Source organism: Leuciscus leuciscus (genome assembly GCF_965113295.1).
Source record: "Leuciscus leuciscus genome assembly, chromosome: 20".
Lineage (NCBI taxonomy): Eukaryota > Metazoa > Chordata > Actinopteri > Cypriniformes > Leuciscidae > Leuciscus > Leuciscus leuciscus.
The window spans coordinates 20,576,937-20,599,742 of NC_138744.1; the positions used below are offsets into that span (position 1 = coordinate 20,576,937).

The 22,806-nt window shown below is 37.8% G+C and overlaps 2 protein-coding genes across 4 annotated transcripts in view; both read right to left on the bottom strand.

Moving 5' to 3' along the window:
• Positions 1 to 8,290, bottom strand: part of LOC309483891 (kinesin-like protein KIFC3) — a 33,238-nt gene extending 24,948 nt beyond the window's left edge. Inside the window, exons 1-5 of the mRNA XM_082149972.1 lie at positions 7,811 to 8,290; positions 7,496 to 7,676; positions 7,139 to 7,235; positions 6,884 to 7,047; positions 4,354 to 4,606 (exon numbers count right to left, since the gene is read on the bottom strand). Of these exons, the coding sequence (XP_082006098.1) occupies positions 4,354 to 4,606; positions 6,884 to 7,047; positions 7,139 to 7,235; positions 7,496 to 7,594 (613 nt within the window). The 5' untranslated portion in view covers positions 7,595 to 7,676; positions 7,811 to 8,290. The remainder of the gene's footprint in view (positions 1 to 4,353; positions 4,607 to 6,883; positions 7,048 to 7,138; positions 7,236 to 7,495; positions 7,677 to 7,810) is intronic.
• A 3,970-nt stretch (positions 8,291 to 12,260) lies between these two features.
• Positions 12,261 to 22,753, bottom strand: cyp21a2 (cytochrome P450, family 21, subfamily A, polypeptide 2). 3 transcript variants are annotated; one of them, XM_082149998.1, is made up of 14 exons: positions 22,585 to 22,753; positions 21,406 to 21,594; positions 20,645 to 20,734; positions 20,383 to 20,537; positions 19,552 to 19,647; positions 19,337 to 19,447; positions 19,149 to 19,235; positions 18,979 to 19,062; positions 17,162 to 17,275; positions 16,744 to 16,910; positions 15,420 to 15,523; positions 13,523 to 15,340; positions 13,148 to 13,241; positions 12,261 to 13,047 (listed from the first exon to the last, which is right to left on the bottom strand). In XM_082149998.1, exons 1-12 carry the CDS (start codon positions 22,706 to 22,708, stop codon positions 15,168 to 15,170), a joined length of 1,494 nt encoding a protein of 497 aa, XP_082006124.1. In that variant the 5' UTR covers positions 22,709 to 22,753; the 3' UTR covers positions 12,261 to 13,047; positions 13,148 to 13,241; positions 13,523 to 15,167. The 3 variants fall into 3 exon arrangements, with proteins under 3 accessions (XP_082006124.1, XP_082006125.1, XP_082006123.1); XM_082149999.1 differs by having other exon boundaries at positions 13,523 to 15,321; positions 21,406 to 21,480; positions 22,585 to 22,752; XM_082149997.1 differs by having other exon boundaries at positions 13,523 to 15,321; positions 22,585 to 22,751.
• Between the last annotated feature and the right edge of the window lie 53 nt (positions 22,754 to 22,806).

The following is a 22,806-nucleotide window of genomic DNA, read 5'->3' on the forward strand; positions in this document are numbered from 1 at the left end:
ACTTTTTCCCAGTATTCTCATTTAATTAAAGTACAATTTTAAGCTGTCCACATGATGTGAACAGGTCATTATCTCTTCCCGCATTGACGTCAAACAAAATTCTGAATCCAAAAACAAACAATGACATCATCTGGGGCCAGATTCTCAAAACATTCTAACTTAAAGTGCCCCTATTGTGCTATTATTAAAGGTTCCTAATTTTGTTTTGGAGGTCTATTACAACATGCATCCAAAGTCAAAAACACTTTCATTTTCTCATAATATACATTGAACATCACCTAATTTCTCTGGTTCGTTTGAAGATTCAGTCTCTCTAAGTCCCTCCTTTTCGAGAGCTTCCTCTGCTCTGATTGGTCAGATGGCCCAGTCTGTTGTGATTGGTCTACTCGCTCTTACGAGTCTACATCCCTACCAGAAGCCTACACTTGGTAAATTTGCGAAAGGCTCGTGCTACCATCACAGAAAGGCACAAAATCACTCTCCAGAACATTTTCTCTCACTGTTCCATGCTGATGGAATGATCTCCCAGGCTTCACGCCTTCAATGCAGAATCCCTGACAACATTCAAAAGACAGCTGAAAACTCATCTTTCCGGGAGCACTTAACCTTATTATAAAAATTTAAAAAAAAAATATATATATTCTTTCACTTTTCTTTAATCCCTTCCTATTCTAGCTTATGCTACTCTGAGAAATGTCTGAAACTTTATATTTTGAGCACTTCCTGTGTTTATGTCCTGTATGTCTTTGGATTGTGTGGGAAACCCAGAGGAAATCAATATAAACACAGAGAAAGCATACAAACTAAACACAGAACGGCCTCTTGACACAGCTGCGTCTCCAATACTGCACATACGGGATTATACTAGACAAGTTGTTGATGTTATTGATGTTGTTGTTGTTGTTTTCATTATTATTATAGCTTCAGGATTTTGTTGTTGTTGTTTCCACTACATGTAAAGATATAGAAAAAAAAACAAATTGCTGCATTTCTCATTAATTCTTTCTGCTGTAAAATAATCATTCAAACTTTACAAATAAAAGTTCATGATTTATGTAATGCTTCCTGTTGTTAGTGTTTTTAAGATCAGTGTTTTATGAATGAAATGCATGATTTCTGAATGAGAATTGTTGCCAGTGTTATGGTGGAAGGAGCTTATTTTGAGACATACAAAAAGGGGCGGTTTCCCGGACAGGATTTAAATTAAGCTAGGAGTAGGCCTTAATCAAGAATAGTTAATCGTGTCTTAAAAAATGGCTTTCTGTAACACAGATTAAGTACGGATTAGTTACACCTGGACTATGGAGTCCTGAACTAAAATAAACCAGATTAATTTAAAACCAACTGTGCTAATCTGAATTAGCATGATAGAGGTTGCCTGTAAAACATGGAATGAACCAAGAAAAGCTTAAAATTGCATGAAACTGAGAAGCAAATCCAAGGAAACAATGGAATCAGAAAAAGACTGCAATCAAAAAAAAAAATTACTAAACAAGAGAAAATTATTTTAAGCAAGCTAAATAAACTGCAAACACCAGCTATGGAATAAAAGAAAATAAATGCTGGAAGTCTGTTTGTAATATATACAAACTACCGTTCAAAAGTTTGGGGTCAGTAAGATTGTTAATGTTTTTAAAAGAAGTCTCTTCTGCTCACCAAGGCTGCATTTATTTAATAAAAAAAACAATAAAAAAAAACAGTAATATTGTGAAATATTATGACAATTTAAAATGACTGTTTTCTATTTTAATATATATTTAAACTGTAATTTATTCCTGTGATCAAAGCTGAATTTTCAGCATCATTACTCCAGTCTTCAGTGTCACATGATCCTTCAGAAATCATTCTAATATGATGATTTGATGCTCAAGAAACATTCATGATTATTATCAATGTTGAAAACAGTTGTGTACAAATTTTCAAAATTATAAAAAAAAAATGAATAGAAAGTTCAAAAGAACAGCATTTATTTAAAATAGAATATTTTCTAACATTATAAATGTCTTTACTGTAACTTTTGATCAGTTTAACTCATCCTTGATGAATAAAAGTATTGATTTATTTTTATTTCTTTCCCCCAAAAATAAAATTAAAATTCTTACTGACCCCAAACCTTTGAACGGTAGTGTTTAATGTTACAAAAGCTTTAGATTTTAGATAAATGCTGTTCTTTTGAACTTTCTATTCATCAAAGAATAAAAAAAAAAAATTGTACACAACTGTTTTCAACATTGATAATAATAATGAATGTTTCTTGAGCATCAAATCATCATATTAGAGTGATTTGTGAAGGATCATGTGACACTGAATACTGGAGTAATGATGCTGAAAATCCAGCTTTGATCACAGGAATAAATTACATTTTACTGTATATTCACATAGAAAACAGCTGTTTTAAATTGGAATAATATTTCACAATATTACTTTATTACTTTTTTTATTTTTATTTTTTATCAAATAAATGCAGCCTTGGTGAGCAGAAGACTTATCTAAAATCTAAAATTTCTTTTATCTAAGCATTTATCTAAAATCTAAAATTTCTTTTAAAAACATTAAAATTCTTACTGACCCCAAACTTTTGAATGGTAGTATATATATATATATATATATATATATATATATATAAATATGAAGAGTTCAAATGCAAAAGCCTCTAAGTGCCATCTGAAATTTTCTTCTAGAATGATCATTTTTATCAAGCTTGTATATTTAATTTCAGTAATTTCAGTTAAATTACATTTAATAGGTAATTTTCACTGCCATTTAGGTGAAATTACTGAACTTAAATATACAAGCTTGATAAAAATGATCATTCTAAAAGAAAATTTCAGATGGCACTTAGAGGCTTTTGCATCTGAACTCTTCATAAATATATATATATATATACACACACACATACATTAAATTGTGTGTGTGTGTGTGTGTGTGTGTGTGTGTGTGTGTGTGTGTGTGTGTGTGTGTGTGTGTGTGTGTGTGTGTGTGTGTGTGTGTGTGTGTGTGTGTGTGTGTGTGTGTGTGTATCCAAGTAATACACGTGTCCACTTTGAAGCACAATGTTAATCTGAAGTTAAACCTGCCTCCTGGTAGGTTTAATTTAAGCCTCGATTTAGTCCTGGAGTAACTCTAGTCTTCCTCCAGGAAATCAGCTTATTAAACTCTGGACTAAACTAAATCTAGGACTATTTAAAGCCTTGACTGAGAAAGCAGATTTCTGTTAATCTGGTTTAAAGGGCAATTTTAGTCTAGGATTAGGCTTAATCTCGGTCCGGGAAACCGCCCCAAAGTGTTTTGTTGGTCTGAGGTGAGATTAACTGTTTGGCCAAGATTCATCTTGGTAATGCAGACTGCATGAAGAGTTTTGAAAATGTGGCTTCAGTATTGACCGATGCTTGTTAGCAATAAAAAAAACAAAAAAAAACTGTAATGTTACTGAAAGAACATTTGTTCAGGACTTTGAAAAACCTTGCCAGAACATTAGCTAAAGTTCTGAGAAAGTTTCCTATTAGCTGGGCAAAGCTATATAATGTAAGAATAATTCGAATCTGTACCACAGTTTGTAAAATAAATAAAAATGGGTTGACAGACATGTATACAATGTAAGTCTAAATATTCAGAAACATTCTTTTAACGTAAAGGCTGAATCTTTCGGACAGACCAAACAGCAAAGACAGAAACAGATGCACCTCCTGATATTGCCGAGTTAGACCAGTTCCTGGGTATATAACATAATTTGTTGATTCTGGAACAGGGGTGCCCAATCCTACTCCTGCCGATTGACTGTCCTGCACAGTTCATCTCCAACCCTAATCAAACACACCTGCCTTTAATTTTCAAGTGATCCTGAAGACGTTAATTGGTTGCTTCAGGTGTGTTTGATTAGGGTTGGAGATGAACTGTGCAGGACAGTCGATCGGCAGGAGCAGGATTGGGCACCCCTGTTCTGGAACAACATTCCTATCTGAAAATTTGGTCGTAACCATATCCCTACCCCGAAACCTAATCCTACCCATAAGTTACCCCTAAAATCAGAGGAAAATGATAAGTGAATAGCAGTGATGTAGAAGCACCTAACTCTGGTTGTAAGCCTAAACTTGACATGAACTGTAAACTTTTCCCTAAAATCTGATTGGTGAATGGAATGTTGTTCCAGGATCAACAAAAATGTTGATCCAGGAACATGTTGTACTTGATGAAATCAGGTTCTTCTGCCTAAGGTAAAAGGCAGCCTCCAAAAAATCAATGAATGTCAAGTTACAGTACATAAAGAGGCATCTAATATTAAACTCATCATTATCCACATCTAAAGTCTTCACAATGAGATTCTGTGATTTATTTAGGTTCAAAAGGTCTCACCCTCATTTTCAGGTGATGGGCTCTGCTGCTGAGCGATCACTTCCTCCAGGTTGTTAATCACACTGTTCTTGTCTCTGAGGCGCTGGCGGTAGGACGTACGAAGGGCCTTCATCTTCCGCCGGTGCTGGGCACGGTGTCTGCGTAGCTGCAGACGGTACTGATCAGCCTGCTGCTGCAGCTGTTGCAGGTGGGAATATTGCTCCAGGAAGCTCAGGAGGTGGGACATCACAGACAGCAATGGAGACTCTGTCACCTGGAAAATACACATTTCATATTTACTCAACTATTAAAAAATAAATGTGCACTTATAAAATGTGCACCCATCTTTTTTATATTAATATTATTTAGTAAGCCTACATAAAAGGAAAAAATGGTCACATCTTCATGAGAAATTCAATAACACAAAATAATAGTCTCAAAATCTTTAGATTTATTCACTATTAATAACAACCATAATAATAATATAAATATACAGGGTTTCAGGGCTTCTTTAGCCCTAAAGGGTTTTACTACATTTATACATGTGAAGACGAGCAGAGATTCAAAAAATTTGCTAGATAGCGAATACGTGCACATTAACAGCCTTGAATTAACCATAATTTAATATTATTACCATAACATGATTAAATGTTAATAAATTAAGTGTATCAGCAATCATAAATCAAAGAAGAAATTTCTTAAAAATATATGTTACCTAGGTGACGACCCAGCAAACACAAACACTACGTTGTGTGGTGAAGGTTGTTACAGCGTTGTCACAATGTTGACATTAAACCACCGTTCAGGGCCATTGCTTAAGTTTGTGCCTCTTGTGTCTTGACAACCACTGGACATCAATATTTACTCGTCACTGCCCTGAAGCGCGAAAATCAGAAAATTTCAACCGCCCGTTGGGTTCATTATGTTGTCTCATTTTTCATCGAGCAAGGATACGTGAGTATTGCGTTTAATTTACCTCTGCTAAATAAGATAGGCCTACGTAATTATTCAAACACAACCTACAACTTCATTTTCTAATGTGACTAATGTAGCCTCGCTCGCACGGTTTAGTTTTTCATTTGATTTGTCTGCTATTTTAGTCTCATTCGTTTCTGATTCAGACTGATTCCGATTACCGACCTTTATCGCCCGGCTTTCGACGACTCTCCCCTGTCTGCCATGTACAGAACCCGGTTTTGTTCATTAAATGTTCTGATCTTTGCTCTTTATGTTTTATTTATTATACTTAAAAATACTTGAGCTGCTGTGGAATTTCAGTTCATTCAGTCTCAAAGGGGGGCGGAGTTATCAGTTTACTTACAGTTTGAGGATGAAGAAAATTTACACGAGCTCTTTTTAAGAGCTTTCATTGGCTAAATATTTGTATAAACAGACAGACAGTAAAGGATGACCAATAGCATTGATTTATTGAAGAAGAAAAAAACTGACCACCACCAAAAAAAAAAGGGCACTTCAGAGTATAAGGGCAAAAAGGGCATGTGCTCTGCACATGTTGTTGAGCCCTACCTGTGCACGTGCCTGATAGGAACCCAATTATACTCAAATATTATATTTATTATATTATATTATGCTATAAAAATAACAATGGTTGGTGATTAAGGACACACATAAGGACAGCAAATTAATGAAAATGGAGCTGTACAGTACGGTATGTTCAATAGGCTGCGGCTGTACTATAATTTAAGTAGCTACAGACTTTACATCTATCCATTCCAGCCTCATTCCAGGGCATCTACCCTGACTAAGGTCTAATGAGGTCTTTAAGTTTGACATGGGGCCATGCGTCAATGTAAGTCTTTTTTTCTGCCATTTTTTCAATTTTGCTAATTTTGAAAAGTAATAACCAAATTTAAAGTATTATTCATAAATAATCACAGAACAAACTGTGAATTATATGTGCCAAAGTTAAATACATACTGTAGGCAGAACCTGATTTCACCAAGTGCAACATGTTCCTGGATCAACATCTTTTGTTGATTCTGAAACAACATTCTAATCAACCAATTATGTCAAGTTCTGTCAGGACCACTATAGTCAAAGATGAGTATGGTTCTGTTCTGGGCGAGAACTCCCTGCGCATCCATGCAGCCTATCATGGATAAGAGCAGGGAGAGCAGCGATAACCCCCGTTAGGGTAAAAAAGAACAGAACCAACATGTATCAGATATCATTAATGTCATATTTTAATATACACCATAATTCGAGAAATTATTCAAGAAGAATCAGAATGGCAAATCCTGACTAGACGAGAGGAGGAGCTGGGGATGGAGGAGGGTAATTCGCTCCTGAGAAACGCAATAGCTGCTGATTAGGGGTAGGGATATGGTTACGATAAAATTTTCAGACAGGAATGTTGTTCCAGGATCAACAAAATATGTTGACACAGGCATACTGTGCATATTATTCTTCTAACTCAGCATAATCAGGACGTGCCATACTGTAGAGCTAAGGGTCTGCTGAAATACTACCACCACCAAATCACCATCACTATGAAACATGGTAAATGTGAATGTAGTTAGAAGGTCTTCACCTTTTCACTAGGTTCTGTTGGAGAATTAGTGGCTCTTCTCTTTTCTGCCTCTTGCTTGAAAGACAGGAAAGCTGTTAATGGTGTTTTGGCAGGTAATCCATGACCTTCATCAAACTCATCATCTTCATCACTGAGAGACGCCCCATCACTATCACTGCTGCTGCCTGCAATTTAATAGGTGATTATGGTTGAATGCTGATTATGTGGAGCAGCACTTCATTGTATTTAGAACATCACGCAACAAAACATTCTTACTTGAATCACTCAGTCTTGCACACCCTCTTTTGCCCAACCTGGGGGTGTGGCTACTCTTCCCCTTGCTCTTTGTTTCCATGGAAACATGGCCAGGCTCCTGTCAGTTACAGAGGGAGATGAATGTGATTATTGGAAGGTGTTAAAGCCACCACTGAGGACATTCGATTTGTGTGCATGCGTGCATAATCGAATTATCACCTGAATGAAATTACCTCTAGTTTTCTATATTGTTTCTATATATATTCAATATATTATAATAAATCATTCTATTTTTCTTGTTTGCATATGTACTGAGGACAATAAGGAATGCATATATTAACATGCCTATCGACGTGTGTCCACTGCGGCCACACATACCTCCAGGGATTCTCCATACGCCCCCTCGAGCGCTGCATCCTCCTCCTTTTTAAAGACGGTGTAGAAGATGTACACCAGCAAAGAATAGAAGGCATACATGTTTCCTGATGTGCGGATGTTATAACGACAGTGGCTTGAAAAAAATGCTTGTGCTTCACAGCATCTCTCTGTTCTTCCCACACTGCAATACAATCAGACAAGTGTTACTAAACCGCAGCTCCAGTAGCAAATCCACCAAAACAAATCAAGATGGCATTCCCATGTTTGTCAAGCTCCTTAGAATGATGATATTCCCATTGTTTTGCAGAGTCTTACCATCTGCTGAGGTTGATCCTCCACAACTGCAGTTACTGCATTCCCATTCTTCCGCTCTGAAGCTCTACATGGTGATTCTGCAGGACTGCTTGTGCCTGTTCACCAGTGTTTCGGGGCTTTGGATGGCAACACTAGCTCTTGACTCCGCACATCTGTCCAACCTGCTATTCCTGGCTTCCTTTTCCCCCTCCTTTTCCTCCTCCTCTCTCATTATCCATTCCTCTCCTCCCCCCTCCTCTCTCTCCTCAGCAGTGTTTGAGAACGCTCATCGCAGATGTGTAGTGCACTGCAGTGGTGGGGTGAAGCTGACAGAGATTGGTGAGAGGAAGAACAGGAAGTCAGATGCTCAACAAAGCGCTCTGATGTTGCTATATTCAAAGTGACAACCATATATGGATTCTATGGTAACGAATCATGTAGAACCATAGGTTTGTTCCTTCTATAGCTTCACCACAGCAAGATTTAAGAAGTTCTTTAAGTTCTGATGATGATATGTTGTGCCTGTAAGCAGAATACTGTGGTATTAATTAGATTTTACTGGGACATGAGGACTGGGGTGACCACTGTTCTAGATGGTTGAATGGTTGAATGCTGTACAAATGGAAATAGGCCAACAAAACGTTTGATGGTAAAAACAAATATTTCTTGCCTGAGGTCAGCTCTCCAGCCACCACACTGTGGAGAATATTGAATACAATTCAGCTGCATTTTAGACAATGAAACACTAGAGGGCGCACTACATCAGCTGAAATAAATGTGGCAGTTTTCGAAATTGTTTCCTATACCCTCATTCACCATTCCCTACATTAATAGTGTAAACAGTGCAGCGTTTCCAGGTTGTACGTCAGAACGTCGGCTCATTATTGGCCAGCTCCTAAGTCAGCTGATACTAAAGCATCACACGCATGTGTCGTGGTGTTCACGTGAACAGCGTCAGCCAATAATGAGCCGGTGTTCTGGCATAGGACCTGGAAGCGCTGCACTGTATACACTACGTGAATAGCGTGGGAGAATGACATGGAAGAGATTATTGAATAAAGTCATTATTATCTTTTTTTTTTTTTGCTCACAAAAAGTATTCTCGTCACTTCATAACATTAAAGGCTTACTGAAGTGCCTTGGAATGCACAGTTTTGTATGATGCGTAGACGTAATTTCCACTGAAACAGGAAGCAAAGGCGGGACATATTGAATGGCTCCTCCCCATTTTCAAATAGCCAATAGCATTTAGTTTACCTCACAGACTGCTATTGACAGCACCATGGAAGCGAATCCTAGCGCTGATGATACATTGGATTCAATAGTAGAGGTGTGAATAAATTCTAGCCATTTCATTCTTAACCAACGTACAGTTTGAAAACGGAATAAAACTCGAGCATTTAAGCAACCGAACACACATCTCCAACCGATGTTGCTTCGTGACGTGTCAACATTTGCTTTGGCCCGATGGGATTTATAGCATAAGGTGCGGGACGCTTTAGATTCTGGAGAGCATTTGATAATATGATATAATATAAAGAGCAAAAAATTATTATTTGATCCCTTGGTGAATTTGTAAGTTCGTCCACTTACAGCAAAATGAAGGGTCTATAATTTTTAAGGTAGGGTTTATTGTAATGGATAGAGACAGAATATCAACCAAAATCCAGAAAAAACACATTATATAAAGGTTATAAATTGATTTGCATTTCAGTGAGTGAAATAAGTATTTGATCCCCAAGCAAAACATGCCTTACTTGGTGGAGAAACCTTTGTTGGCAATCACAGAGGTAAGACGTTTCTTGTAGTTGGTCACCAGGTTTGCACACATCTCAGAAGGGATTTTGGTCCATTTCTGTTTACAGATACTTTCAAAATCCTTAAGGTTTCTTGGCTGTCGCTTGGCAACTCAAAGTTTCAGCTCCCTCCACAGATTTTCTATAGGATTAAGGTCTAGAGACTGGCTAGGCCACTCCAAGACCTTAATGTGCTTCTTCTTGAGCCACTCCTTTGTTGCCTGGGCGGTATGTTTTGGGTCATTGTCATGGTGGAAGACCCATCCACGACCCATCTTCAGTGTTCTTGCTGAAGTAAGGAGTTTCTCGTCCAAGATTTGACGGTACATGGCCCCGTCCATTGGACCCTCAATGCGGTGAAATCGTCCTGTACCCTTAGCAGAGAAACAGCCCCTGAGCGTAATGTTTCCACCTCCGTGCTTGACTGTAGGGATGGTGTTCTTGTGGTCATAGTCAGCATTTCTCTTCCTCCAAACACGGCAAGTTGAGCTGATGCCAAATGCTCAGTTTTGATCTCATCTGACCACAGCACTTTCTCCCAAGCCTTCTCTGAATCATTAGATGTTTATTGGCAAACTTTAGAAGGGCTTCTATATGTGCCTTCTCCTTCTTGAGCGGTGGGACCTTGCGGGCACTGCAGGATTTCAATTAATTGCGGCTCAGTGTGTTACCAATAGTTTGCTTGGTGACTGTGGTCCCAACTTCCTTGAGATCATTAACAAGCTCCTCCAGTGTAGTTCTGGGCTGATCCCTCACCTTTCTCATTTCTCCATTTCTGGATAATCGCACCAACAAAAGTCTCCTTCTCACCAAGCTTCTTACTGATGGTCTTGTAGCCCATTCCAGCCTTGTGCAGGTCTACAATCTTGTCCCTGACGTTTGACAGCTCTTTGGTCTTGCCCATGGTGGTGGAGACGTTGGAATGGAAGATACAGATACACACAACGAGCTGATATTATAAGTACTTTCTTAAAGTGACAGGACTAATCTGTGTTTCACATGGGCACATAACCAATCTGTGGGAGGCAGAATTCTTTCTGGTTGGTAGGGGATCAAATACTTATTTCACTCGATCAAATGCTAATCAATTTACAACCTTTATATAATGTGTTTTTTTCTGGATTTTTTGGTTGATATTCTGTCTCTATCCATTAAAATAAACCTACCATAAAAATGATAGACCATTAATTCCTTTGTAAGTGGGCGAACTTACAAAATCAGCAGGGGATCAAATAATTATTTCCCCCACTGTATAACCCTTATATTAAAATGGTAGAAGCAATATGTCTTTAGATCTTTTCTAAGAATCACTCATTAAATCTGGTCAGCGTTACATGATTATGTCTGTTCCTTTAATAGAACAATGCAGGTGTGAACCAGTCACCTCCACAATCAAATCAAAGACAGGGACCAGTTGCTATTTATGAGCATATTCATACATTTTTGTACAGTTTTAAATATACATATATATATATATATATATATATATATATACAGGTGCTGGTCATATTTCATGATTTATTTCAAGAATTCAACTTAACAGGTGAAACTAATATATTATATAGACTCATTACATGTAAAGTGAGATATTTAAAGCCTTTATTTGTTATAATTTTGATGATTATGGCTTACAGCTTATGAAACGCACAAAATCAAAATCCCAGAAAATTTGAATATTACATGAAATCACACAGTAATTACACAGTAATACCATGGTCATTGAACCAGGTTTTGGTTATTTTGGCAGTGTGGGCAGATGCAAATCCTGCTGGAAAATGAAGGAAGCATGAAGTGCTCTGAAAATGTCCTGGTAGACGGCTGCGTTGACTCTGGATTTAATAAAGCACAGTGGACCAAAGTCCTCTTTTCTGATGAGAGCAAATTTTGCATCTCATTTGGAAACCAAGGTCCCAGAGTCTGGAGGAAGAATGGAGAGGCACACAATCCAAGATACTTGAAGTCCAGTGTGAAGTTTCCACAGTCTGTGTTGGTTTGGGGAGCCATGTCATCGGCTGGTGTTGGTCAACGCAGCCGTCTACCAGGACATTTTCAGAGCACTTCATACTTCCTTCAGCAGACAAGCTTTATGGAGATGCTGACTTCATTTTCCAGCAGGATTTGCACCTGCCCACACTGCCAAAATAACCAAAACCTGGTTCAATGACCATGGTATTACTGTGTAATTACGGTATGATTTCATGTAATATTCTAATTTTCTGGGATTTTGATTTTGTGGGTTTCATAAGCTGTAAGCCATAATCATCAAAATGATAACAAATAAAGGCTTGAAATATCTCACTTTGCATGTAATGAGTCTATATAATATATTAGTTTCACCTGTTAAGTTGAATTCTTGAAATAAATCAACTTTTTGATGATATTCTAATTTTATGACCAGCACCTATATATATAGTAACAGCATACACTGTTTCTTTTTTGTGCTTCATTGTTTGAATGTAGTGCAACCTGCACATTTTTTTTCATTGCCTTTTAGTATAAACACACATTAAATAAAGTTAAGTTGCATTATTGACATTCATAATCTAATTCATAAATAATCTAAATCAATGATTAAATTGACCACACACTTACCAAAGTTTCTAATAATAAGTGGACATGGCAACACTGACTTAAACAGAGTCCCATTCTTTCTTTACAAAGGACTACATTGTTGATGATGCTAAACAATTTATTCATCGCTCAGGGATTTTAGAAGCCTTCAGTGTCACTGTAATGGATTTAATAGGTTATAAGTAAACTCTATTATATGAATAGATGTAAACAAACTCCAGTTTCTGTAATATAATACACTATAATGTTAGCTTATAAGACAGAAGGCTTTTACATGCAACAGTAAAACACAGTACATATACCTGCTAGTAACCTGAGAGTACCGTTTTGTGGTTCTCCGTTAACTTTGGAAAACATTACTTGCTCCCTAAGTCAGTCCCAGCCTTTCAAATCAAGCAAGTATTTAATAAGGGCCTTCCTGGTGGTCCAGCATCCTAATGCCATGATGACTTTAAAGATCCAGCTGAGTCCTTCTGTAGGCAACATGAGGGAACCCAAAGATCTAGATCTGCTCCTTGGGGAAACTAATAAAGGGAGACTGAGGGCAACACTCCCTACGGCCCCTGCTGCATTTTCAGCAAATGCACACACTGTCAGCGAACAGGAAAGGGTGGAAAAGGCCAAGCAGCGTGACATAATGACCAACCCATCTGGAGATAGCCAATCAGAGAGCATTACAAAAAAAGTGGAGCCAATCAGTAGGATACGGGCTGTGATGTGGTCATCACTAAGCCACAGGAAGTCAAAAGTAGAAAGCACAGGTCCGAGTGATTCACCTGCCCATTCTAGATCGTTCTGGAGTGACATGATAATTTGGTTACTGGGAGAAAAGAATGAAAGGACAGAGGAGCAGCCAATCAGGAGGAAGCCCAATGATGAAGCTCTGTGATCCTGCAAACAGAGAAAGAAAAGTTATAACAGTGCAACCACATGCATCTTACTGATAGTATGCATATAATCACTGGATTCAAGACACTGAATGGACGTTTACCTTGAATAGCTGATAAGCAGCATGGAGTGATGAGACAGACAAAATCATTAATGTCATGACTGTGGTAAACTCTTTTATAAAATCCATCAGTGCCCTTTGAACACATAAATCACACATGCATGAAATTAGTGCACTTTTAAGTGTACACAACAAATAGGCTATGTTAAGTATAAAATACAAAGAAAGAAATAAAGCATCTAAGCAAAGTTGCCAGACATACTCAAACTCATTTGGCAAAGCAACAAACGTACTGGTAAAACACAGCTATAATGAAAACGAAAAAATGCTATATGTATATAAATATAAGTTACAAACACATTTACTAATGAGTGAAATCTACTGTGTATTGTAGCAAATAGGATTGTCACGCCATACCTGAGCAGTAAGTGAAGTATTTCATTGTTCAGCGTTTACTTACAGAGACAAGGCAAATTGCAAAACGTCAAGCTACTGAATTAAGATTTAAATCAAAGTAGTTGTCATTCGGTTCTGTGGCAAAATGTCAAAGATTGCGTTCAGCATGTGCTCGCTGTTTACCATCAACAACCATGTCAACAACCCGTTACCCGAGCGAGCCGAGCACAGGAAGTGTGTGCAGTTCTGCGCTCAGCTGATAGAGTGTGTGTTCTACCCTCTAGTGGACGAGAGAGGAACAGCACCAATGTTGAGATCACTATACAAATCCGGGTTACAGCACTGTTATCCGACCATTTATCTTATGGAATACATCAAATAACAGCCGATGGCAAAACAAATTGTGTTTTGGTGCGATGCTGTATCTAGATATTTGTGCAACACAAAAAATACTGAGTGTACCTTTAATTAAGAATTCAATATAGGCTAATAATCATGTAATGCATTATTCTCCAGTTAAACTCGAACATCTTAAGTTATTTAAATTCGAACATTTTTACGAACAGTTATTAATACTTGAGACTCATCACAATGTTTACAGTCTATAATAAAAATGACAAAAGCATATACACTCCAATAGTAATTGTAACAATGGACTGCCTTGTTAAACACCAAAAATTGTGTGATAAAATACATAGGTGTATATAAAAATACAGGATGTTTATAAAGTAAATGATAACATATTTTATAACATCAATTATTGAAATATGTTATTATTTAAACAATTTAAATGTAATAACAAATTTGACTTAAAACTACGTGGAAATTAGCCATCTCTTTAAATGCTATACTTCAGCTTTATTAGAATTCGTTATATTCATAGTAACCAGAATTTGACGCATACGTTTCTAGTTACCCAGCAAGTTGTTTCTCAAATGCACCCAAATAAGCCCTACATCACATAACTCTGTTTATGACAGGAAAAATGTATACAGTAAGCTATAGAGTGCTGCAGAGATTATGCATTTTTGAAGGCCATCCCTGAAGTTAGCATCACCCTGGGTCCCTCGACATTTTTACAATGACTTTTGGATAATAAGCTCTGTGACCAACAAAAGTTTATGATACTTACACGTTTTTTCACCAAGATAATCGTAACAAATGAACACATCTTTTATGAATTTTGAAGCCTAAATGTATTCGCCAGAAGCTTTAGAATATAAACAAACAACACCATGAAAAGAAAAGTTTAATAAAGATCACAAGTACAGAAGGTTGTAAAAAGCTATCTAGTGACAGACGATTATCCCTGTTTGGCATGATGGCGTTTAATATCTCTGACAACCTCTGTAGTCCAATTTGCTCACTTGTTTTACAAGTCACGTAAAAGCTTAAACAATTCATGAGTTGGGTATACAGATGTATTTTATTTTTTAGAATAAAACAGGAAAATATATCGAGCTTGTGCTAACCCATAAAAAAAAAAAAACCTTGACATCGGGATGATTAAACTGGAAGTTCAAAAATGCTTGTGGGTTTTAAAACTCATTCCTGCGACACTCTATTCATAATCAGTTACTGTTCTCTTGGGTGTGCTATAATTGCGTATGGTTTGACTTTAAGAACCACACTGGCGACGCCTCGCAGGTCAGGCAGAGGCTCTTCTTTACTGGCAGGCAGGAACTGAAAGTCTCGCAGCAGATAAGCCGTGAAAAGAAACATCTCCATTTTGGCTACCGCCTCTCCCAGACACAGTCGAGCTCCCCCTCCAAAAGGAATCAGGGCACGAAGGGACCCGCCACCATCTTCCAAAAAGCGTTCTAAAATAAATCATATTCACTGTCATGGTTAATGAGCACTGCATTGCATGTGTAAATATGCAAATTAGAGAGGTCTGACAACTTGTGTGGTTTTGTACCTGGTTTGAAGCTGTATGGATCATTCCAAACGTCTGGATCATGGTGGGCACCATACAGATTAGGAATGATTATTGTATTCTTGGGGATGAAATGGCCTGCAATACTAAACAGAGAACTGTATGAATTTCTTTCAAGAATCTGATTGAACATTAAAAGGGCTATATGAACAATTCAGATACCCTTATTAATAGCGACACTGGTGGCAGTTAAAGGGATAGTTCACTTTGAAATTAAATTTTGGTATGTTTTAGCTTACCTCAAGGGCATCCAAGATGTAGGTGTCTTTTTTTCCGCAGTAGTTTCAATTTTGATATTTTTAGGTCAAACCGTTCTTGTCTGTCAGTCATATAATGCAGGTAGCCTATATAATGCAGGTATAGATATATACACTAGATGTCGCCTTGGCTACGGCAGTTCATTGGAACGAAACCGTAGCCAATGCGACATCTAGTGTATATATCTATACCCGCCCGCACTCTCAGATCACTTGGACGTGGCTGTGTACAAGTGGTAAAAACGATATAAATACTGTTCGTTGTCTCACACAAACCGCTCGTTTCGTGTCTTAGGCCATCAATGTGTACTTACGATGGGGAATTGTTTAATTTGGACGACGGGGAATTGTTTTAATTTGGACTCTGTGCATGCTCTTTGAGGTGGTGACCATCGACCTGCATTATATGACTGACAGACAAGAACGGTTTGACCTAAAAATATCAAAATTGAAACTACTGCGTAAAAAAAGACACCTACATCTTGGATGCCCTTGAGGTAAGCTAAAACATACCAAAATTTAATTTCAAAGTGAACTATCCCTTTAAGTGAACTGAACTGTAACTTTTCTAGCAATATAACACCAAATATAGAACATTTATTCACAAGACCAATCCGCTAATAATCCACATGAAACTGATTAACGTAAGCTGTAACTGACTGTCATAAATTTTTCCTGACGTCACTGCCATTACATGATAGGCTGAGTTTCCTCATGTGATCCAAGTTAGCCGTTATGCTTTCTCCAATGATAAGAGATACAGACCCTCTCATCTCCCTTATATAAGACCATCTCTGGTGTTGCTTCACTGCCATTCGCAAATCCTCTCCTGTGGCCTCATGGGATAGTAAAGTGTCCATCGTATGCACACTGCAGAATCTCAGCCGGAAGTAGTATGTCATCCGGGTACATTTTGCGTACTGTGAATTCGGACATACTTCTTTTGTCACATACTAGTTTTCGCCATTGTATACCTAGAAGGGAAGCATGCTATTTTGGATGCAGCCTAATTGTTAGTGATCATAGTACTGATCTCACTCGATGCTCACCTGCTGTTTCGTATGGCTCTGTGAGGCACGGCTAGGGGAGCTACAGGTCGTAGTCTCAACATCTCATTGATCAGTGCACACAGATACGGCAGTCTGTGACGGTCGCTGTACTGAGGGTACCGCACATCCAGCACACCACACAGCTCCTCGTACACTTTATTCTGAACCTGGACGGCGAGAGAATGAAAATACTGTGTGCTGAATGTCCTGGATGACCACTGTCCTGTTCAGAGTTTAGCTGCAACCCAAGTTAAATACACCTGAACCAAGATAATCAAGGTCTTCAGGATAACTAGAAACTTCCAGGCAGGTATGTTAGGGCAAGTTGGATCTAAACTCTGCAGGCCATTGACCCTCCAGGACCACAATTGCTTGTAGATAGAAGACATTTAAATAGGCTGCAGAAAACAATAGGTACCTCGGGCCTATGTAAAAGGAAGGCCACAGTCCAGTTGAGCAAGGCAGCAGTAGTTTCTGTCCCTCCAATTAGCAGATCCACTATAGTCATGTGCACATGAGTGTTTGTCAGAGTCTATATATAGGAGGCAACAATATTTTGGTTAACAATATTGGATTCATTATAGTAAAACATTTTTGCCCCCATGCCAAACTCCTGATTGTGCAGATTTCTATTGAAATGACTGGATTTTGTCTGCAAATTTTCAAATGTGACCGTACCTTTAGGTGTCTGTTTGTTTACATTTAAATGGAACAGCTTGAAGAACACTGGATTTTTTACTGTACTTTGTTGAATAGGTTAAAGAAAATATATTTCATTTATTTTACTGATTACAAGTTCTTTCCTTTATTCTTTTCAAAATGTTATAAGAACAAAAGAAGCTAACAACTCAGTTTGTCTTTTATAGATTAAAGGTCCCATGACATGAAATTTTCACTTTCTGAGGTTTTTTAACATTAATATGAGTTCCCCTAGCCTGTATATGGTCCCCAAGTTTCTAAAAATTTCAATCGGTGTAAATCGAGCTTTTGCTATCTTTCTCTGCCTTCGAGAAAATGGAGGCTCATACGCGCTGATCTTGAATCTCCTCCTTATGACGTCATAAGGAGGAAATGTTACCTCCCCTGTCTCTGCTTTGCCCGCACAGAGAATATTTTCCGCCCATGAGAAAATGCGCGCGCGCGATTTTAGTTTGTCCACGAGAGATATCATGGCTTTTGAGCGAGCGAAGCATAACAATTGCTCAATAATTGGATGTACAAATGAACACCGAAGGGTCAATACAGAGCTGGGCTTGCTGAACGTCTGAAACTAAAGTCTGGATCACTCTCTTTGGCTCAGCTACACACCTCGGACAAGTAAGTCAACTAATGATATAGGCTATAAGTGTGTTGCTTTACTGTTTATGGTTACCTAGATTTTACACGTAGAATGTGGCTGTAACATTAGCTATGCAGCTATGCAGTTTATGTGTGTGAATACACACACTGTAACGCGAGTGTTGTACACGTCTTTGTTATTTGGACAACCGTTTTCCTGTTGGTTATATGGCGCGCGCGATATCCGCATTTCAAGATCGCAGAGCTTGATGTATTTGTAATAAGATAAATACAGACGTTACAGATCTCTCATGAAAAGGCAACAGTAGGTTCGCGTTAGCTACATGATAATAACTGTAAACCATCCGAATAAAGTACCGTATCCAGACATAATATTTTAAACTAACCATTCGGAAACGTCCTGCTGGAGCCGCTGAGTTGCAACTTCTTCATCCGTTGCTTCTGGATCAGATTCTGGGTCAAACTGAAATGCTTGAAAGACTGCGTGTCTTCGTGCCATTGCTATATCCAACGTAAACATGCACGCCACGTTACCGTTGCATAAGATGGTCAAGGCCACACCCACCCTCCACCTTGCGCTGCCTTTCTCCTCCTCATTAGTATTTAAAGCTACAGACACCTAAACGGCCTGTCTGAAGGAAGCTCATTCTGGGACTGGCTTGTAGTGGCTATAATTCTGCACCGAGGCTGAATTTTTGGAAAGAGATTTCAGATACAGTACTAGGGACCACTAAGGCCTATATTAAAGCCTACAAAAAGTAGCATGTCATGGGACCTTTAAATAATTATACATGAAACAAATATATTTTTCCCCCAGGACATTCAAACATGATGTTATGCTTGTTTTTCATTCAATAGCAAAATATACAATTTATTTTTCAGTATTTTGAGGTCTCCAGTTTGGAATCTCCAAACAAATCATGTTCCATTGCTCACCATTTGATTGGCTGCTCCTTGTGGTGGTTCCAGGCACTGCAGAAGTGAAGAAGTCAGTGTGCCGCCTTCTTTATGGTCACTTCTCTGCACATGTCACTCGATTAGTACTCAGCACATTTTAATTAACTATGTTTGATCATTTTATTAATCATTTGAGCTTACATTCTTACCTTAAACTCCTCTATGTGTTTCCCTATCAGTTCATCACGTCTGGCTACCTCCTTCATGAGACGAGAGAATGGGGGGTTGGGTAATTTCTATGAGGAAAAAAATGTCAAAAAAGGGTGCAAATGAAATGCATCTAGGGTCAAAAGAATTCTTAAACCAGCAACTTGGGGGTTAAAATCAAATGTGTTACCCTGAGCAGAGGGAAGGAGTCCAGTGCTGAGATCCAGGGTGAACCCCAAAGAGACACAATCTTATTCAGACAGTCCTGCAGCTTCTGCAACTCTTCTGAACTCTTATCATACTGTCACAATGAGAGGCAGCAGGAGGTTTCAGTGCGAGTGAGACCATGAAATTGAGGACACATAAATTGTATATTGTGGGGAATAACTTTTAAACATAATTTACAGTTTTGCCAAAGGTTAGTGTTGTGATGACATTACTCGCGGCCACAGTAAAATCTTCAGATAAATCCACTGCTTTGCCTTTGTAGTCCCGCAACACCTGTTTCAAAACAACAAAATGTGTTATTTTAAGGGATTAATCTGTATAAGTGTGGTATTTATAATAATAAATTTTTTTTTTTTTTTTTTACATTCCAAAATGCATTCTCATTTTCTTGCTCCTTTGTACTTGATCCATGACCTGGAAACTGATAAAAGTCTGTCATGATGAAATATGTATCAGTGTGTGACTGAATTTCCGCCGCTATTTTGAAGTGCATTCAACTTCGTCAAGTGGGTGAGGGAAGTGTATTTGGATAGACCCTCCTCCACCCCTGGATTTTGAGAGAGGGGTATAATTCAGGCAGATCCATAGACCACAATGCAACACGATTGTGACATGACAGCAGATTGTGCTTTTACCCCCACCCCACACAACTCTAGTACATGGTATTGGAGTTATTTTGACATTTAACTGCATAATGCTTATAGCTACCTTAAGCTGACTTGTAGCTACTTTAAGCTGACTGTTATAGTTTATTGTATTGTTATCATTTTCATTTGTGCAATTTTTGTAATTTTCTCCAACAGCCCAACCATACATATAGAAAAATGTAATTAATAAATCAGTGATTCAAGTGATCAAGGGCTTAGTGCGTTCCTTTTAAACATATTTTAAGGGTTCCACCAGCAGTGGGCACTCGTACAACGTAAGCAATGATGTAATTACATCCGAGTGAATGAGACGGAGGGAAGTTAGTGACTGAAACGCAGCCTGTGTGTATCTGCCCTTTACCTGACAGAGATGGTGTGCTTGCTTTTCTATGACAGAGTGCAGGGAATCAGTCGTGCAGCGCTGCAGAGCACTATGTACCACACGCCTATGAGCCTTCCATTCCTCACTGAAATCACCCAAAGAAATGGTTCGCCCTCCACCTGACACTATATCAGCTAAGAGTGAGGTACAAGAACAAACACACATGAGATATGAAATATAGGCAGTCTTTTTTGAAAAGATAATCAATTGACTGCTGAGCTAGTTGAACAAAGTAAGTTACCTGTGTATGAATGAGGCCTCCCAGCAAAGTCAGACCATTTTTTAATCAGAGCCTCGCGGATGATCTCACTACTGTTTAATATCACCATGGCTGCAAAAAACAATAAAAGGCATGAAAAGAGATACCATCATTACATAATTGACTCTTGTCTGAATGTTTGCCAGTGTAGCTTTTTAAAAAACAATTTTTTTTAAACTTTTGCTTATCTAACTAACAGCCATAGAAAAAATATGAAAAAATAAAAATAAAAATTAAGAATGGAGAATGCAGTCTTTCTTGTCTAATAAACGAAAGCACACATACACAGGAAGAGTTGCTCTCAAACATCCAGTTTATTTTTACTTGCGTTCCTTGTACCACATGACAAACACGCTTTCGTAGCCTACTACGTGCTTACATCACAGTCTGATGTTGAACAGAAAACATGGACCAGGAGTTAAATGTGAACACTACAGAGAATTTACTTTTTTAGCCTCAAAATGTAATATATCTCATATTCCTAACATATTGGGAGAAATGAATGAAATACTGTTATGTAAACATAAACAAAGATACATAACTATTCCTCAAAAACAAAATGCATACCCATTGCTTTGTTGTTTATTTTTTCCTTTCTTTTTTATTGAAAAATATATTTAAATGTTCAAAATGATTCAAAATTGATGAATCACCAAAGTTTGTGTAATTCTACATTTGATTTAGTTGTGGTTCATAGGTCATGAGTTTTACTAACATGGAGATCAAATAAAAAGATGAATTACTTGTGCTGCCACAGTTGAGTCGATAGATATTTCCATAGCGATGCGCCAGTGCAGTCAAGTGGATGGGCAGATGATCTTGAGCGAGATCCAGCATATTGCCCAGCAGAGGGAGAGAGAATGGACCAGGAAGAGTGGGAGAAAGAGGAAGGAAGCGCTTAGAGAGGGAATGCAGGAGTTTGGGCACAGCAGCTAGACAAGTACAAGTGGAAAGACAAAAACATATCAAAATGGAGAAGAGCTGTCGAATTTCACAATCTCCTTTAGGGGTGGGCGATATACCAGTAGACACGATTAACTGGTAGAAATTTGTCAACCTTTTTTGAAATTTTTTGACTATTTTGGACAATCGTCTCTATCGTGGTTACACTCACTTGACATTTCTGTGCTACACAGTCACGGAAGCTTGTCGTTTGCATGCATTTTACACATACTTTTGTGTCAAAGTGACCCTCTCTTTGCATGTAAACAGTAATTTATGTCTTCAGTGAACGTAAACAGTTGAGAAAGAAAACACACAAGTATATTGGATCCGTGCAGTCGCTCTTAAAGTGACAGCATCCAAATTGACCTGCTGTTGTCATTAATGTCATTAATGTAACAAAAAAGAGAAAATCTCTCACTGCTCAAGACTGAATCATTTTTGTAACTTTAATTAGTTTAAATGTATTATTTCCTTTACACAGTGAAGACTATGCAGTGTTTTTTATACATTTGAATACTTAATACAAATTCAATTTATGTAGTAGGCCTATTCTAGCTTTATGTTTTTCTGGTAGGTCTATTTCATTTGTGTCTTTGTTTGTTTTCCTATATGCTTGTAATTAGTTTTTTTGTTCATTCTTTATCACTGTTTACTTGTCTTCAGTAAGCTTGAGAATTATTTTTTTTATTTTTTTACTTAGGTTAGCATTAGTTTTTTGTGATATTGAAAATGGTGACAAGAATTATCAAAATGTCAATGGTATCAAACATTTTGAAATCATAAAAACCTTATTTAAAACAAAAAAAAACTATATTGTGATATATATCGTACCGTGAAATAAAATTACTCATATCGTGATATAAGATTTTGGTCATATCACCCACCCATAAACTCCTTCTTCACTTTTCTGGTATTCAGGTTATCAATGGTTCTTAAATTTACGCGTCCACAGCTCTAATTTGAATCAAACCTCCTACCTTCTGGTTTGTTGCTCGCTTTGGCATCTCTGTCACTTTGCCTTTCAGTCTGTCTACAGAGTTGGACCACAAGCATCCACAAAATGAATAGTAACAGCACCACACTCACTGCTGAGATACACATGCTGTTGATTCTTTATTGAGTCTAAAAACTTTCTGAAAGCTTTTCTGTTACTCTCCCCCTTTTATTATATTCTTCCTCCAACCCTGCTCCAATCCACA